The 19,457-nt window shown below is 30.9% G+C and overlaps 1 protein-coding gene across 3 annotated transcripts; it reads left to right on the top strand.

Moving 5' to 3' along the window:
* The first annotated feature begins 1,157 nt into the window (after positions 1-1,157).
* LOC145008030 (uncharacterized) lies at positions 1,158-15,036 on the top strand. Of its 3 annotated transcripts, XM_078966643.1 has the most exons (5): positions 1,158-2,117; positions 2,246-3,205; positions 11,015-11,950; positions 13,622-13,729; positions 14,869-14,953. In XM_078966643.1, exons 1-4 carry the CDS (start codon positions 1,209-1,211, stop codon positions 13,640-13,642), a joined length of 2,826 nt encoding a protein of 941 aa, XP_078822769.1. In that variant the 5' UTR covers positions 1,158-1,208; the 3' UTR covers positions 13,643-13,729; positions 14,869-14,953. The 3 variants fall into 3 exon arrangements, with proteins under 3 accessions (XP_078822769.1, XP_078822768.1, XP_078822767.1); XM_078966642.1 differs by lacking the exon at positions 13,622-13,729 and having other exon boundaries at positions 14,869-15,036; XM_078966641.1 differs by lacking the exon at positions 13,622-13,729 and having other exon boundaries at positions 14,857-15,036.
* Positions 15,037-19,457: the final 4,421 nt, after the last annotated feature.

Genomic DNA, 19,457 nt, shown 5'->3' with positions numbered 1-19,457 from the left:
AAACTTAATCTCCATGTTTTACCAATTTACATACTTAATATATAAACACAAGTTGGATTATTTTGCTTCTATCATTTGTTTTTTGAAAATTTAATTTTTATGCTCTTTGAAATTCATACATTTTGTTTCTTTTAAAAATGCAATTCCTTAGTTGTAGTATTTGTATATCATCTTTTAAAGTGATTCAACAATTGCTCTTTGCTCTTTTGTGAACTTGAGTACTCAACAGCCATGTGATTGAGTTAGTTGGAAATTCAAGCAAATGTTTGAAGGTGAAAGGCTCGATCCAAAAAATTTGCAACAAGGAATTAGTGACGCATGAAGAGCTTGACATTTGACGACAGATGATTTCGTGTTGTATTGTAAACTTATTTTTTAGTTGTAGGCTTGTAGGATTGTTGTATATGACATATTCCCAAATGAAGTATTAGAATTTGGTAAGCTTTTGATGCATGTTTTATTTCTTTGCTATAGAGTAGGGTTTACATTAGATAGTTATATGAACAAAAACTATATGGTTTATTCCATACTAGGTGTGATACTCGTATGTTATACGAGTTTGATAAAAAAAACTTTTAATATGAAAGTTTAAATAAAATTTTATTTAAATTTGAAAATTTAGATTTGAAATTTAAAATTTAAAATTTTAATTTAAAAGAAAATATATTAAATACTATATGAATACTAATATTATAATTTATTGGTTATTTTCAATTAAGACAATTATTAATTGAGATGTAAATATTATGTGTTAATTACGAAAATATAAAAAAAAATGACAAAAATGACAAATGGAAACAACAATTAATCAAAAATACTAAAAAATGACATGTATCCAAGTTAATAAGAGAGTAAAATGTTTCAAAATTATTTTCATTTATTAGGAAGGATGGTATATACAATATGGTTTATTCATTGGAAAAAAATAATAAATATATTTTAAATATGTCAACCATATAATATATGGGTTTTAACCTAATAATAATCCAATCAGAGAATAGTCCAAACTCAAAGGGTTACGTGTTATCACAAGATAATAACAATTGAAGTGGTGGGAATTTATTATAAACTAAACTTTAGTCAATGGTTTTATTTTATGATGTTATTAAAGCCGAAGGCAATATAAGTCGATGCTAGCACCTTGTGTTTTACACAAACTCAATTCTGATTATATTCACAGAATCACCATTCCATAGCCATACAAAACAATGTCTTCTTCTAGAGCAAACCTCGCAAAGTTTCTGATCCCATTGGAGGAGATCCACTTGGCCACCCAAAACTTCAGTTCAGAAACTCTTACTGGATACGGAAATGTCTACAGAGGAGAACTCTCTGAACGCTGGCAAAACCGGACTGCTGCCTTCAAACGATTAAAACCCCTTACCAGTCACCAAGGAGAACATCATTTCCTTAAAGAGCTTGAAATGATTTCTAGCTACAACCATGAAAACATCATCCCTTTCATAGGGTATTGTGATGAAGGCAAAGAAATGATTATAGTTTCCGAGTATGCTATCAATGGGAGTCTTGCTCATCATCTTCATGACCCCGATAAGAGCAGTTGCCTAACATGGGTACAACGCCTGAAGATTTGCATAGGGGCTGCAAGAGCACTTGAATACCTTCACTCACGTCTTGGAGAGAGTCGCCATAGAAACATCAAGGCTTCAAACATATTGTTAGATGATAATATGGAAGCAAAAGTTTGTGACTTTGGTTTGTCACTATTAGTTGACCAAAAACACCAATACGTGTGTGACTTTGCTCTCGGTGCCAACCTCTACCTAGATCCTGTATACAAGGAAAGTGGCATTGTCATGAGAGAATCTGATGTTTACTCATTTGGGGTTGTAATGTTTGAAATGTTGAGTGGAATGTTAGCTTATCAAAGAAAGAGCATCGGTGATAATCAGCAGCAAACACTAATAAATTTGGTTAGACGCTATTATGATGATGGTTTGGACATATTAATTGATCCTCAGATTAGAGATCAAATTAATAGTCGTTCGTTCCATGTGTTTAAGGAAATTGCATATCAATGCATTAGTTGGAACTTAAAGGATCGCCCTACTATGGACAAGATCATCAAGAGCATTGAGGAATCACTCGATATTCAAGTAAGTCTCGCAATTTATATTCTTTGAAGAAACTTTAGTTTCATATGCAAGAATGCAAACTGACGTGAAGAAATACCACATGATAAATTTTTCTAAGCAAACTCTGTTTAATTTGTTTATATCGACAGAACAATGAAGCTAATTCAGTCATTAATCCCACACAAAGCTACCAACACCAAAACCTTGAAAACTTTTTAATTCCACTTAAAGAGATCATTCTTGTCACCGAAAACTTTAGTCCACAAAAATGTATTGGAGAGAGTGGATTTACTCGCGTCTACAAGGTACAGCTCTCTGAATGCTGGCAAAACCAAACAGCAGCCATCAAGCGCTTTGCTCAGGATAATCGTCAAGCCGAGCATGAATTCCATAACGAACTTCAGATGATTTCTAGTTTCCACCATCAAAACATAATCTCTTTCATTGGTTACTGTGATGAAAGCAATGAGATGGTTATAGTATATGAATATGCTACCAATGGAAGCCTGGATAATCATCTCGAAGACCCGCAAAGGAGTTGTTGCATAACATGGGCACATCGTCTGAAGATTTGCATAGGGGTAGCAAGAGGACTCGAGTACCTTCACTCGGGTCTTGGGGAGGACCACATAGTAATTCATAGAGACATAAAGAGCGGAAACATATTGTTAGATGACAATATGGAAGCAAAAATTTGTGACTTTGGTTTGTCACTATTAGTCAGCCGGAATCGGCCACAAGTCTATGATGCCCCTGCTGGTACCCGATATTACATGGATCCTATCTACGAGGAAAGTGGCATTGTAAAGACAGAGTCAGATGTTTACTCATTTGGGGTGGTGTTATTGGAAATATTAAGTGGGAAGCCAGCATATTATCGAAGGACAATCGGTGGTGATAATCAGCCACAAACAATGATACATTTGGTCCGACGATATTATGAAGATGGATTGGATATCTTAATTGATCCTGCTATAAGGGATGAAATTAATATTCATTCTTTCCGTGCTTTTATGAAAATAGTGTATCGATGCATTAGTTTGAACATAAAGGATCGCCCTACAGTGAAAAGGATCATCAACAGGATTGAGGAAGCACGTGATATTCAAGTAAGTCTTTTGATTTAGATCTTTTGGAATTGAAGTTTTATAATGATAAACGTAGAGCATTGGTGTCATAGAGTTTCATCTACATCCCCTCGAATTTTAAAGTGTATATATTATTATCAACACTCCAAATATAATAAATATAAATTTAACAATGACGAAGGGAACGGCATAAATATATTAATTCGATATTTAAAAAATTTCCCTGCGTGTAAATTGAACATTAGAAAACGACGTAGATATTTAAAAAAAAATCCATGGCAGAGACGTATTGCTTTTGGCAAAGTTTTGTTAAATATTCCACACTTGACAAAAGAAAAGGTATGAATGAGCCACATTTTTGTAAAGACTTTTTCATAAAAAGACGCATTTGTTTATAATCACCCAATATAATTAGCGTATAATTAAATATTAAGAATGAAAAGGCATAAATAAATTATGCCAAATACCATAAAAGTCTCAAGTTTTATACACGTAGTTGGAAAAAGCCGTAACATTTTTTTATGGTTTTGTTCACAACTTTTACGCAGAGTTATCATTCTAACCTAGTTAACCATGGTGGTCCTTGTAGTTTGCGAATTGGTCCTTGAACTTTGTCATCTCACGTCGCCAATCCCGTCTAGGTCTCCACGGCGAAGAACAACCACCGCCACAACCACTTGTAACTTCAAAATCGACCCCTTAACCGCTGCTAAGCCACAAATTGAGGCCTCCCTTTGTTCGCCCTACCCTTACGACTACAACCCAGCTAACCTCACCATCTCTAGTTCCACCGAAGAGACTCGTTGTCGAAAACTCACCCTCATCAGTAAACGACTATTACAGCCTCAACTACCCCTCCATTCTCCAAATCGCTATCACCTTTCTACTCCTCTCTCCATCAACGAAAAACCCATGCCTTCAAATTCAACCTCCTATCGCCAGAAAAGTCTCGCTAGAGAATCCTATTCTCACCGGAAAATTTCAAAATCAGGGCATGTGGTGTAAGTTGAAACTTTTTTGGGGTGTAAGTTGAAAACTTTTTGCAAACCACAGGGACCAAGTTTGCAAAAAAAAGATAATGAACTTACCATAAAACTAGTTAAGCAGGCTAAAGTGATAACTATGCGTAAAAGTTGTGGCCGAATCCAACCAAAAATATGTTAAGGTTTTTCCCAACTAAGCATCCTAAATAATAATATTTGAAATAGTGATAACTGTATAAATAAAATAAGTTGAAATAAAAATCAAAAATAATTTAGATATTTAAGATTTTTCCATGTTGTCAGACAGTTTGCTTTTGTGTAAGTTCTTTTAGGTGTTGTTTTTTTTTCAAAAGCAAAATATTTGCAGTCTACAGATCACATCTGCAGACTTCTGTAGTAGAAAATGCGGGTCAAATGTTTGTAGTTTGCAAGAAGAACACTATTTGTTTTTTAAACTTTGTAGACTGTAAAAAAAAATGATTGATTTTTTGAAACTTAACACTTTGAAACAATGATTAATAAACAAATTTTAATTATTTATATACAATGTACAAGTTTTAACAATTTTCATTGCATTATCGAGCAATAAAAATGATCATTTTGAAGACATTAATACAAAAAAGTTTAAACAATCTACATATAATGAATTAAATTAGTCACACTACATTACATTACAAAATTATCCAAACATCAATCTCCAAGTTCATGATAATTTTTAGTTGATGCATTACTCTCATTTACATGATCCTCATAATTAATTTTCATAAATTCTTGAATTTCCATTGCTAGCTGATAGTTTAAAAAATCAATCACCAGATTAAGAACAAATTAATCCCAAACATGACTACTATACAACAATAGTAATACCCAATGTGTATTATATATTAGTGTAATAAAAGTATGTATTCTAGATCAATGAGTACATTGAGTTGAAATCGTTGAGTTAAATGACTTATTTCACCTTTAGAATTTCCCTTTTGTAGCTTAAATAAGCAGTGAGAAATTTACCTGCAAACACCAATGTAAAACATGAATAAGAATAGTTGAATCTCAAATCAACAATCAATCCTATCAGCTCCAATCATCTCAACCGATGAAGCAACCATGTATAATATCAGAAATTCACATAGAAATTCAATCACGGTTAACAAATTATGAATTCTAATTTCAACAAAACATCATTCCAAATCAGAGTCAACACATGAAGCTATCATGTATAATAACATAAAATAGCAAAACTATCCAGGAAAATCAAATTCACTAAAATCAGATTCAAAAAATCGATTCCAGGGAAAACGAAACAAACCTAATGATGGAGAAGGAAACTTTGGCTAAGCATAATGAAATTCCAACGAAGGCACAACTAAGATTAAGATGGGACAACAGATCCGACGAAGGAAGGAGTAGCATCGAAGAAGGAAGGAACAGCGTCTGATGGTACAATTAGATAGTTCTGGTCTTGACGAAGGCGACACAAAGAGGAGTCGAGAGGTTGAAGAAAGTTGGTGGTGGAAGGAGTCGTCGATGGTAAGGAAAGTTTCGATGGATGTTGGAGATGTTGACAGAAAAAAAAAAAATGCATACGTTTTTTTTAGTTTAGATTAAAAGGACTTATGAGGACCTTAGAAGACATTGGTCCATGTCTAAGCCAAGAAGATCACGCGCAAACATTTTTAAGTCTACGCACTTCCAGAAACAAACAAATTTGCAAGGGAATATGTATGTGTGTGGTCTGCGCAACGTAGATAGAAGTGGTCATGCAACTGCAAATAAAAAACAAACATCACGTGAGTGGATGGTTAATGGATGGAGTCATTCCTCCCAACCAAATTATTGTCTTACTATAAGTGTTAGTTTTCTCTCTATGTCTTCTTATTTTTATCTATTTTAATCCACTCCCTAATAAACTCATATTTTAGAACCTTGCCAACACTTTCCATTTTGTTTTAAAAAAATATTAAAATATTTATCTATTACAATAAATAAAACTAAACTTTAAAAAAAAATACAAAGTACACATGATAATAAAATCCTAAGAGATGTAAAATGGTTAAAAAAAACAAACAAAAGAAAATTAAAATCTTAAATACGGTAATTAAAATAATAAATAAAATCCTAAAATAATAATTTATATATATATATACTAAATTTAAGTTTCTTTAGTAATAGTAACTTTTTTGGGTTTATGTTTTTGCTACAAATGTTTGCTAACTTTGATATTTTCCTTAAGTTTTGATTAAGTTTTTATATCTTTAGGTTTTTGCTACAAATCTTTATTGACTTTAACACTTTTCGTCATTGCAGTCTAAACTTTTATATTTTGATGTTTTTGACATAATTTTTTAGTGATTTTGACACCTCTCAACCTTGAAGTTAAAACTTTTGCATTTTGACCAAAAAAAAAAAAAAAACTTCTTTAGACATTTGCCACCATATTTTTCTAACTTTGGCAACTTTCACACTATAGTCACAACATTTTTTTTTCTCAGTCAATGTTCTTTCTTTTGATTGTACACTTTTGACATCTAATTTTAGGAGTTGTCGAATTTCTCCTTTATTTGTGGCGATTTACACTTTCAACACATCTTTTAAAGTTTGCCATTTTCAACTTCTATGACATAGTCCAAAAGCGATGGAGCCGCGTGTCCTTTTCTAGTTAAAATCTAAAAAGATTTCTAAAATTCACATACATATTCAATGCTTGCCACCCATTACATTCAACTATCATTCACTCAAATGGTCATGCAACTTAAGAAAAAGTTGTAAATCTTTATTAAATCATTTTATTCCGTCATGTGTAACTCGTCCTCCAATATCATGACTTTCTTTTGCGGTTCCTCTTATAAATTGTGGAATTTATCCTTTTGGTAGCACTCCTTGTTTTCTTCTTTTTTGTCGTTTATTTTGGTGAGCTAACCAACTTCATCCATGAGGGTTCTAATATCATTCGACTTCGAGGATGTTCCTACTTGTTTGTTAGCCTTTAGTTGTTGCGATTATGGTGTCAACATTGACACCCCTTCTTGAAACTTTGCACCCATAACATAATCACCCCTTCATCGAAATGACTTGAAAATTAGGCATTCGATCCACTTGTGTATGTGTTGGAAATCATATGTTTTACTCTTTTTATGGATGATAGATGGATTGTCACGTATCCGTCAACCCAATAATAATCCATTAATCATGGTATTTCAAAACATCACATGTCGCCTCATATGGAAACTGTTTCACAAAGAGCTTGTGGTACATAATACTTGTCGCCTTTAACACATTAACATATGATCTTTGCTTTGACGGATGTTGCATTCATTGTTGTAGATGCAATTGAATTTGTTAATTTTTGCATGCAAATCCTTTAATTTGGAGTTCACTTGGTGCTTATTATGATTGCTGCCATGCATTCAACTCTTAAAATCCTCCACTACTGTGTCCTAAAATGCATCTGATCGTTAATGATGTCCTCTTTCATAATACACCGATGTACTGATAAAAGCTTTGTTTAACGCTACTTTCTGTCTATGTGAATCAATTCAACCGTTGGGTAAAATTTCTCGAGGGTTATGATGTTTTCTATTGTGATGAGGTGGGGTTTCTTCACTAAACTCTTCATTTTGGTTTTCAAATGTGGGTTGGGTTTCTGCGATATATTCTTCGTTTATAGGTGTATGAAAATGAGAAGTGTTAGTAATGTAAACTAAACTTAGATAGATTTGGTAAGGACTATAAACGAGGTTAGTCTTAAGAGACTGCAAATTGGTTATACATTTGTTAGGGTTGAAATTGTTATGGTTGAACTTGATGTTGAGTATAATTTGAGATTTGGGTTCCGGGAACTAACATTTGCATTTCAGTTTCGATTTGATGGTTTTTTTTCTTGGGGTAGTTATGGTTCTTCTTTCTTTCTTTCTTTCTTTCTTTTTTTGAATTTCTGCGGTTGGAATCTGTTTCAATTGAATTTGATAGAATTAGAATGAAATGAAAAAGAGTAGAAAGGAAAGAAGATAGTTGGTATGATTTTTGGAGTTGGGTAAAGAATGTATATAAGAGGTAAAATAGGGGTGGCTCAACCTTATATTTTTATAAACTGTGACTTAGGTCCCCTAATTCCAAAGGGACTCATATTCTTCAAACTTATAATCCAATATTAATATATCTCAAATCTCAGTTAGTCAATTACTAATTGTCCAACACATCACAAAGTGTGTGATCTTGATTCTTGAAGACGAAATGCATGAGACACATCGATGTGATCTTAAAAAATAAAACGTCGCATTTATTTCTTTTTGGCTCTCAATTGTTCAAATCCTCAACGCCAAACGGTATGTGTTTCACTTCTTTTCCAGTTTTCCATTATCCAAGGGGCCCCATATTTTTGGTTCGCTTAGGGCCTCCAAAAGAATATATATATATATATATATATATATATATATATATATATATATATATATATATATATATATATATATATATATATATATATATATATATATATATATATATATATATATGAATGACCTCTATTTATATAAAGACAAATAAATAGACATATTCTTTTAAAATAGTCTTTTGTGTTTAGACTTCTTTTGTGAAATCAATCCTTCAAAATTTGGAGTTTATGATGGAACCTCCATCTTGCAGGGGCGTATCAACACTATAACATCACAACCATCATTCAATAAAATCAATCCCTCAAAAAGAATATTCTAGAGTTTTATTATTAGTAAAAGATTGTTGTGCATTCTTTGTATATTCCTAATTTGTCTTCTGTAATTGTGCATTCCTCTCTATTTGTATGTACTAAATCATTGGAATAATTCAATTGAACATTTAGCATTCATAATTCCCAACCTCATCAATAAGATAAACACTAAGCTCTATCGAATCCATTATATTAAATCATATGTATATTTTATTTTTATCTCTAGCTGAGGATAACTTTCTTACATCGTTTCTCTTGATCTTCTTGTAATCTTGAACCCCTTTATTAACATCTCATATTATTATTTTCTCAATCAATTTCACATGATCTAACAATCCCTCGATCACTCGAAACTATTTTAAATCATTATTACTACAATCGTTCTCATAATTTGAACACCTAAAATCACAAATTTTGTATTCCTAGTTTTGATAATTTCAAGTTTAAAACTTTAATTTAGCTAGATTAGGTCATACTTATGGTATTTTTACATATTCATGTATACAAAGGATGGAGAAAAGAAAAAAACATGATTGGAAGATGAAAAACAAGGGCTATGTATATTTAGTTTGTTTGTGTATTTGAAAACATTTGATTGTATTCATATCTTACTTGGCTATATAAACATATCAATAATATTTTTATGTGTCAAAATATGCATAGACCTGACAACATTTCCATGTAGTTTATTAGAGATTCGAATAAGAATTTTGCAATAGTTATATCGTGGTAAAGTGTTATGTACCCTTAAACTACAACCCACACAAATTTGAGAATCAAACTTTGAAATGTTGAGGATATATGTCCATAATCACCGCTTGTCAAGCTATGTTGATAAGAGAAGATTACCAAAGACTCATGAGAGGTACCAATGTCGACTAAGATGTCAAGGGGATGTGCCAACTCAGGCCTACAAACTAGTTAGGCTAGACATCTCTAGCAAGTAGCAAGTAATAATGGTATGTGTTGAACAACAATGAAGTTAAGGATGAATGATGTATTAAAAAGTGATAAATCATGTACATCAGAAACACTTAGTTGCCTAGATATCCTAGAATAAACATCAATGATTTTCAATACTATAAGCGTGTTTAACACAAATCTTTTAGGAGATTTTAGTTTTTAACTTTTACCAATATCTCAAAGAAAGCTTCATTCATCATTATGAACTTTTAACTTTTATTTTAAATTGTTAATCCAAAAGATCTACTTCAAGTAGTTTTTCAGAGCTTTTAGCTTTTGGATTTTATTTAATTTTATACCTTTAAAAGGTAACAACTACTTTTGTCAAACGCTTTTTCACAAATAAAAGCTATATATTCTAACTTTTAACCTCTAGCTACCAACTACAACCAACTTCCAACTTCCAACTTTCATCTATCAGGTATCAGTTATCACTTCCAGCTTCAAACTATCGGTTAGTTTTGCCAATGCTCTATAACAATATTTTTCATAATTAGAGTTATCATTTACAATATGTTGATGATATCCTTTTAATAATATATTTGTTATAATGAATATAATTTTTCCTTATGTCCCTTACGTAAACAAAGTTAATAAATTGAAATTATAAAATAATAAGTAAAAATTAAAAGGGCCAATTTATATAACTAGAAACACTTATGTAAATAAAAATTTACTATCCCATATTAGCTATAAGTTTTATATTTATCATCATGTCCTATTTACTCTTGGTGATTACTTTAGTAGTCTAGTATTAACAAACATAAATTTGACTAGTTTTAAATTTAATTATATGGTTTGTGATGCATTGTAGACATTTATCAACCATCATTGAGTGATTTATGTGTGATCACTTTAGAGTACTTTCAAAAAAGTTCCATATTTAAATTCAATTAATCTTGAAGTGATTGACAGTTAGAAGCAAAACTTGGCAGACATTTGTTAAGTGGATATTTTCAAAATTGCAATAAGAATAATATTTTCAAAAGCATGTAATTAGGTGCTTATTTAAAAAAAATAATAAGGTTACACCATGATTAAAAACAATATAATATAATGCCATAAAAATATGAAAGACATAGAAAACCATGTAAAGGACTCCTACTATTTTCCTTAACTTTATGTGAAAGGGAAAAATGACATGAAATCTCTAAGCAAAGTTTTCTTTGTTTATTTTTACAGAACAACGAAGCACCTTCTACAAATACTACACAAAGCCTAGATAGTTATCTAATTCCCCTAAAAGAAATAAAAAAGGCAACGGGAGACTTCAATTTAGAAACGCGGATTGGAAAAGGCGGATTTGGTGTTGTTTACAAAGGAGAACTCAGGAAAAATTTCACAGTTGCCATTAAATGCCTTGATCCTGAATGTCACCAAGGAAACAACGAGTTTCGTACTGAGCTTAGGTTGATCTCCAGATTTAACCATCCAAACATCATCCGTTTTGTTGGTTATTGTGATGAAAACGAGAGAATGATTATAGTTTACGAGTATGCAAGCAACCATAGCCTTGATTTTCATCTCGAAAACCCTATAAAGAGGCGTTGCCTAACCTGGGTGCAACGCCTCAAGATTTGCTTAGGGGCAGCAAAAGGACTCGATTACCTTCACTCGGGTCTAGGGAAAGACAAAAGAGTAATACATAGAGACGTTAAGAGTGGGAACATATTGCTAGATGAAAATCTAGAAGCAAAAATTAGTGATTTTGGTTTATCAAAAGAAGGTCCTAGAAATCAACAATCTACCCAATTCTATACAAAAGTTGCGGGTACCAACTTCTACTTGGATCCGGTTTACCATGAAAGTGGCATCCTTTCTAAAGAGTCAGATGTGTACTCGTTTGGAGTTGTATTGTTTGAACTGTTAAGTGGGAGGTTGGCTTATCATCTAACGAAGTTTATAGATGGGAACCCACAATATTTGATAAATCTAGTTCGACGCTACTATAATGAGAAACCAGAGAAATTAATCGATCCATACATAAGAGAACAAATTGATAGCCGTTGTTTTCATAGGTTCAAAGAACTTGCATATCATTGCATAAGCTTGAATTCAAAGGAACGCCCTACGATGGGCACAATCATTGACACGATTGAGGATGAGATGGATTTTCAAGTAAGTCGTTTTATGTAAACTACCTGATTGTATATAACAACATTATAAATTGCTCTAAACTTTTTGTGTATGAATTCTAAGTAACTTAAGAAAAAAAATGATGCTTTAGATTAGGATAATGACTTAAAAGGGTAATATATATTTGATTTGTATATATTTGGTCACTATGATAACTCAAATAATTATATTTTTATATAGGTTAATTTATTTGTTATTACAATAACTGGATATATAATTAGGTGTTATTAGTTTTAACTGGGAGCAAATGAAGGGAAGTAAAACACCAAAACCATCATCTATAATGATTAATTAAATTCGGTCTCTTGAGTAGATTATAAACAAAGCAAGCTTATGCATTATATAAAGCTCGAAAAGCTTAATGAAAACACCACTAGAATTATGGAAATTGGTGAAGAAGCGACAGAAAAATCGGAGAAGGAAGTTTGTAAAGATTTTCGGTATTTGAGAAAGGGGTAATGGATTAAGTCCTTAATGGGTTAAGTAAGAAACACTTAACCCTAATCGTCATTTCATGTGGACAACCTGATTTCACTTGGGCCTTGAGTTGGGCCTGTTTATTGGGCTTTGATGATTGGACTATTGATGGGCTTTCCAAGAACAAGTTAATGGACGAAAATAATTGTATGGATTTTAGGATAAGGCCTATGTGAGAGATTTGGGCCCAATTTGGAAAATTGGGCCATAATTTGGCCTTTATGATTATGTGATATTGGGCCATAGGAATACCAAGAGTTTGGACTAGATAATTAGATGGGCCTTAAGGAAAGACATTGTAGAGGTTTGGGACCAATTTAGAAAATTGGATAGTATGTTGGGCCTTGGCCCATTACTTGACTATTAGGCATTTGGAGTGTGATTTTGACTTTGGTCTTAGAACCCAATTATTAATTGGGTATTGTTTGATGTTGGCAGTCCGGGAATCTGTCAACCAACAACTGGAGTTTCATCCACGAGACTTCAGCAATGCCAGGTGAGTTATCCTCACTATACTAAGGGGTCTAAGGCACCAATGTTGGCCAATTGGATATGTTATCCTAGCAGTTGGTACTATGTTGAGTATGAGTTAATGTTGCATGCTAGTTACTATGCCAGTTGGTAGATTTATAGGACTACCTATATTATTATGTGATTATCTGTATGTGCATTAGTTATGTTATATGTCGATATATTATGTGGGTTGGGTTGAGGTTGTACTACTCTGTGCAGTAGCCAACTAACCCTGAAGAATTCCAGATATGAGCTAAGGGCCGAGTCGAGCATGCCAGACTCATACTGAGGACTCGGGAGTATTCCAGATATGAGTTGAGGGTCGGGCGGGGCATGCCAGACTCATACTGAGGACTCGGGAGCATTCTAGATATGATCTGAGGGTCGGGTAGGGCATACCAGAATCGTACTGTGGGCTCGAGAGCATTCCAGATACGAGCTGAGGGCCACATAGGGCATACCAGACTCGTATTGTCGGCTCAGTGGCAATCCAGATGTGAATTGTGGTCCTGAGCCAGACTCACACTTTGGGCCCAAGGGTAATCCAGTCTATAAAGTTGTGGACCCAGTACACGTTATTTGTATATGTGTTATTTGCAGTGTATCAGTATTTTGGGGGGAACTCACTAAGCTTTGGGCTTACAGTTTCAGTTTTGGTTTCAGGTACCACAGATGATCGCGTGAAGGCAAAAGTGTGATCGTACAGCTCCTCATATTTTATGACTATGTTTCTGGGATACTCTGATACAGAACTGTTTTGAAAACAAATTGGTAATAACTATTGGTTTCTAAATGTTTTAAAAAGTTTAAATTTACCATGATTTTTATGGGTGTTACATTAACCATAATCGTCATTTTATGTGAAAACCCTAATTTTGCTTGGGCTTTGAGTTGGGCCTTTCTATTGGGTTTGGGTGATTGGGCAATTGATGGGCCATCCTAAAACAAGCATATGGACTATAACATTTGGATGGGCTTTAGGGTAAGGCCCATATGAGGGGTTTAGGCCCAATTTGGAAAATTGGGCCATAGATGGGCCACCACTGGGCCTTGATGATTATGAGATGTTGGACCATTGGAATGCCAAATTTGGATTGGAATAAATGGTTGTGCCTTAGGATAAGACCATGAGAATGTTTGGGCCCAATTTGGAAAATTAGGCTATATGTTGGGCTTTGGTTCATAGTTTGAATTTTGATTAGGCCTTAAGCTTGAATCAAGCTAAGATGGGGGTAAAGTAGTCTTTAACCCAAGCATGGACTTATGGTTATGCGTTAGAACCCAATTATTAATTGGGTGTTATTTTGATGTTGACATTTTGGGAATCTGTCATCCAACAGCTAGAGTTTTGTCCGCAGGATTTCAGCAGTGTGAGGTGAGTTACCTCCCAGTAGAAGTGGGTCGAAAGCACCAATATTGGCCCACTAGTAAAAGTATAGTAGAGATGATTGTCTTTGTGATAATTATCCGGTATGTCACTATTTGTTATGCTTTATGTGCTAGTATGCTATGATATTATGTGATAGTGGTAGGAAGGGGACTAGTCCCCATACCCGGTTGAGATATACCGGCAGGGTAGGTTAGGCACCCAGATATGCCTGATAGTATGTTATATTTTTATGTGGTAATGGTAGGGGTGAAATAGTTCCCATAGCTGGTTGAAATAAACTGGAGGGTAGGTCAAGCACTCAAATATGCCTAACAGGGTAGGTCGAGCCCCCCATATATGCTTGACAGGGGTAGGTCGGGCGCCTCGGTATGCCTGACAAGGGTAGGTTAAGCACCCAGATATGCTCAGTAGGGTAGGTCGGGCACCCAGATATGACTAGCAGTATGTTTATTGTATGTTATGTGGTATGATGGGGGAACTCACTAAGCTTCGTGCTTACGGTTTACAGTTTTGGTTTCAGGTACTTCGCTTTCAAAAGAAAGGAGCTTGCTCGATCGCAACACATCATGTTATGTTTCCCGCACAAGAGATCTTTGGGATTACACTCTAATATTGTTTGATGATAACATGTTTTGATTATTGGTACTTTGGTTTTGATATGGGATGTTATTATAGATGTTTTCTTATACTGTTGGTTTTATAATAACTTAATTAAAAATAAAAATTTTGTCTTGAATTTTGGGATGTTACACCCTTGTAGAAGGCCCTTTGGACGAATTCCTCTATGGGCTTTCCATATAATTCGTCCACCCCTTCCTTTAGGAGTCTACAACTCAACTTGCAACTAACAGTAAACTACATCACCAAATTAATTCCAAATTAATTTCTGATCAATACTAACTAAATAATATGATTTCTCAATTAATATATTATTCTTATAATATATTATCAAATCATTTATCAATCTCTTTCTCACAATTCATCCAATCAAGTTGTTATGGCGAAGACAACCCAAAATGATCATGCTATTATCGGGTCAAGTATATACCAATTATAGTTATGAACTTAGACATCTAATCCAACAGTTCAGAACATAACAAATACGAACGTGTGGATATAAATGTCATTAAAATCTAAGATCGTATGAAGAAGTTACGACGTTCAGAACACAAAACGAAGCAATCAAGCAGCGGAGGTCGAGGTGACCATAAACATCAACAACCCTGAACATCTCATTAATAATTGTCCTACGCAGGATGTCATGAAAAAAACCTTAAAAACCTGGTTATAAATATGAAAGTGTACAAAACAAATTGACTTATTTTGCAACAAAAAAATATTAAAGACTAAATATGTAAAAACATATTAAGAAGTCAAATGTATAGAAAACGGGAAATACATTACCCTATTAAATCATTTTTTTGTTTTACTAGCAGTAGACGATCATAATGACTGAATGTGTATAGTTAAACAAGTTGAATGAGCAAATGTCGACGAAAAATAAAAACTCAGTAACCAAATGTATATTAAAAAATATATTAATTTTTTAAGTCATTATCCATTTAGATTAATCGGGATGATAAAATGCTCGAATAAGTTAGATTCGAAATAGCCATAGAAATAGGCATAAATTTCTTAAATTATCATTTATCACACTATAACTCATATAATCAGATGATATTATCCGTTTATTTCATAGTACTCGGAGAAAAACCTTCTTTTACTAATTGTGTTTGTTATGTATGACATAGATTCATTCATGCCAAACCTGTTATATAACACATGAAATTGAAAGGTTAATAATAATGATAATTATTGTTATTAATATGATTACAACTATGAAACGGTGAATTATGATAAATAAATAAAAAAAAAAATTAGAAGTTAAGTTATACAAAATGATAAATAAATAAATAAAACATGTATTAGATCGATGAAATAAGCTTCCTTCCAACTCCGATAAAAAAGATTGAAAGGGGTATTTTATGAGCGGTTAGAGTATTTTATTTGGAAGAATTTGATATATGTTTTTTTTAATATCAAAATATTATATTTGTTCGGGCTAACTTCTAGTGTCATTTATATTTTATAAAATTTTCAAATATTATATTTATCTAAATAATTATTTTAAATATTTTATAATCAAATTAAATCGATTATTGATTAACTATTATAAACAAAGAGGAATGAAGAATTTATTTGAGTTGTTCTCCATTATTGTGAGATGAAAAAAAAAAAACATTACATTAAAGCAAAGAATAAATCAATTAACGACGGAATTGTTTAGTGACTTATAATAGTTTATGTATTAAAATTGTTTCATAAAAAAATAATTATTTGGTTATTTATTATTTTTAAATTATTATAATTGATTATATAATATTTGAATAAATGTGATTTATATAACTTCAATATTTATGGAGGATATAAATGATGCTTTATAGGAGATGTATCATAGTCGATTGATAAACTTAATGATTTTGAAATGTTTAGAAAATGTTAAAAACAAAGATTTCCATAAATCTAGTTATTTGAAAGTTTATAAATCATACATACTTATAAACCTAACATTTTTTCTTGGATCTCATGCATTTGAAACCTCTATTTTTTTTTCCTTTCACCATATTCATTTGAACTTCCATGACTTTTCAATTTCTTTATAATAATAATTATAATTTGGTAATTAGCTTAAATAAATATCAAATCTAAAGTGTATTGATATATAAGCAAAATTTCAATACTAAAATAATAGCTTTAATTCTACTTATAAAATTATGTTTTTTAACTTTTAACATATTATACTTAATTTATTAGTTTTAATATATTGTTGGATGTAAACCATTATCATTTTAAAGGTATAATTTTTGAACAATTTGTATAAAATATTTAAATTATTAATTAAAATATAACATTATAGGCTCAACTTAAATATAAATTTTATTTAACTTAAACAACCCAAAGATTATTTTATAAATAGTTAGAAGTGATAAATTGTAGTGTCTTTCTAATACTGATTGTAAGTGAGTTAATAAGGTTAAATAAATATCAAAACTAAAGTGTAATCATAAATAGACTAAATTTCAATTTTAAAATAATATATTTACTTCTATTTATAAAGTTATCTCTTTAAATTTTAACATATTATACTGAATTTATTAGATTTAAAATGTTGTTGCATGTAAACCATTATCAGTTTAAAACTATAATTTTTGAACAGTTTAGACAAAATACTTAAATTGTTAATTTAAATATAACATTACAGTGTCAACTTAAATATAAAGTTCAGTTCCACTAAAAAAAATCAAATAATATTTTGTAAATAGTTAAAAGTGATAAATTATAGTGATAAATGCAAAAACTAAATTGTAATATCAGTTTAACTAAAATATTTCCTATATATAAAAAATTTCAAATAAGTAGCTTAAAATAATTTATAATAACGATAGTGAAAAATAACTCTATATAAATGATTATATTGTTACCTTTAAAAGCAAAAAATAATGTTTGATGTTTTAAATAATTATAATGATAGAAATTAAAACATTAAGCAAATAAATTTTAAAAAATTAGTTAAAAATAACAACTATAAATAATATTAAACCATATATAATATTTAATTTTATTGATGTGTAACTCGCGAATAGAAGTCATTCAAACGATTAACATTATGATGTTATAATAGATTTATGTATTATCATATAATTCAAAATAATCAATATATTATATTAAATTAATATACAAATTATTATATCAAATTTAACAACAACGTTAGTGTTATATTTTGATATATATATATATATATATATATATATATATATATATATATATATATATATATATATATATATATATATATATATATATGTAAAAACTTGAACTATGTAGGTGTTTCTGTGCATTACAATGTCAACTCAAATATAAATTTCAGTTCCATTTAAAAAAAAAACCTAAAGAATATTTTGTAAATAATTAAAAGTGATAAATTGTAGTGATAAAAGCAAAAACTAAATTGTAATCTCAATTTAACTAAAATATTTCTTAAATATAATTTTATAATCGTTAAAAGTTTCCAAATAAGTAGCTTAAAATAACTTACAATAACAATAGTTAAAAACAACTCTATATAAATGATTATATTGTTAGCATTAAAATAAAAAATAATGTTTGATGTTTTAAATAATTATAATGATAGAAATTAAAACATTAAGCAAATAAATTTTAAAAAAAAAATAATTAACAATAAAAACAACTATAAATTACATCAAATCATATATTATATTTAATTTTATTCATGTGTAACTCACGAGTAAAAGTCATTCAAACGATTGAGATTATGAAGTTATAATAAATGTATATATTAGCATATAATTCAAAATAATCAATATATTATATATCAATTTAGTATATATACAAATTATTATATCAAATTTAAAAACAACGTTATTGTTATATTTAAAAAATCATATATTTATAAAAACTTCAACTATATAGGTGTTTCTGCGCAACGCGCAGACATTCGTCTAGTATTTATTATAATAAAAGAATAATTTTAATTTTCATTTGGCATATGTCATTCTAAAACAACTCATTGTTAATATTATACCACATGTCTAAGAGATATATTGTGAACACTTCAAAATTCAAATTTATTTTTTCTAATTCTCTGTTAATTTTGAAGTTATAACCTTGAAAATTTGGTATATCTCTTAATTAATGATTTATTTCAAATAATTGACAAATAATTTTTGATTTTTTATTATGAAAATTTAATTTATTTTGTAACTGTGATTCCCACGGGTTATAAACTAGTGATAAATAATATAATTAAAAATTAAGTTGGACATATATAATATTTTGATGTTTAATTTACCCCATAAGACCACACGAAAGGTGTTGCAGCCATGATTGTGTATGATTCCATTTCTCAAATTTCGTTTCCAAACTTGTAGGTTCACCTCCATCTTTGTGTCAATCGATGCATATCTATAGCGGCGGACCATAGTGGTGCCCGGGGGGTTCCGGGTCACTGCTCCGATTCCAGCATGTAGTGTAATATATATATATATATATATATATATATATATATATATATATATATATATATATATA

The sequence above is a fragment of the Lactuca saligna genome, chromosome 8, assembly GCF_052625555.1.
Source record: "Lactuca saligna cultivar CGN05327 chromosome 8, ASM5262555v1, whole genome shotgun sequence".
NCBI classification, from domain to species: Eukaryota; Viridiplantae; Streptophyta; class Magnoliopsida; order Asterales; family Asteraceae; genus Lactuca; species Lactuca saligna.
This window is presented reverse-complemented; position numbering and strand designations above follow the sequence as displayed.

What these genes read in the sequence shown, in the direction of transcription:
- LOC145008030 (XM_078966641.1), top strand. Translation starts at nt 1,209, where the DNA reads ATGTCTTCTTCTAGAGCAAACCTCGCAAAGTTTCTGATCCCATTGGAG. An exon ending in AGGAAGCACGTGATATTCAA is followed by an intron (nt 3,206 to 11,014) that starts GTAAGTCTTTTG and finishes TTATTTTTACAG; the next exon opens with AACAACGAAGCACCTTCTAC. An exon ending in AGGATGAGATGGATTTTCAA is followed by an intron (nt 11,951 to 14,856) that starts GTAAGTCGTTTT and finishes TACGGTTTACAG; the next exon opens with TTTTGGTTTCAGGTACTTCG.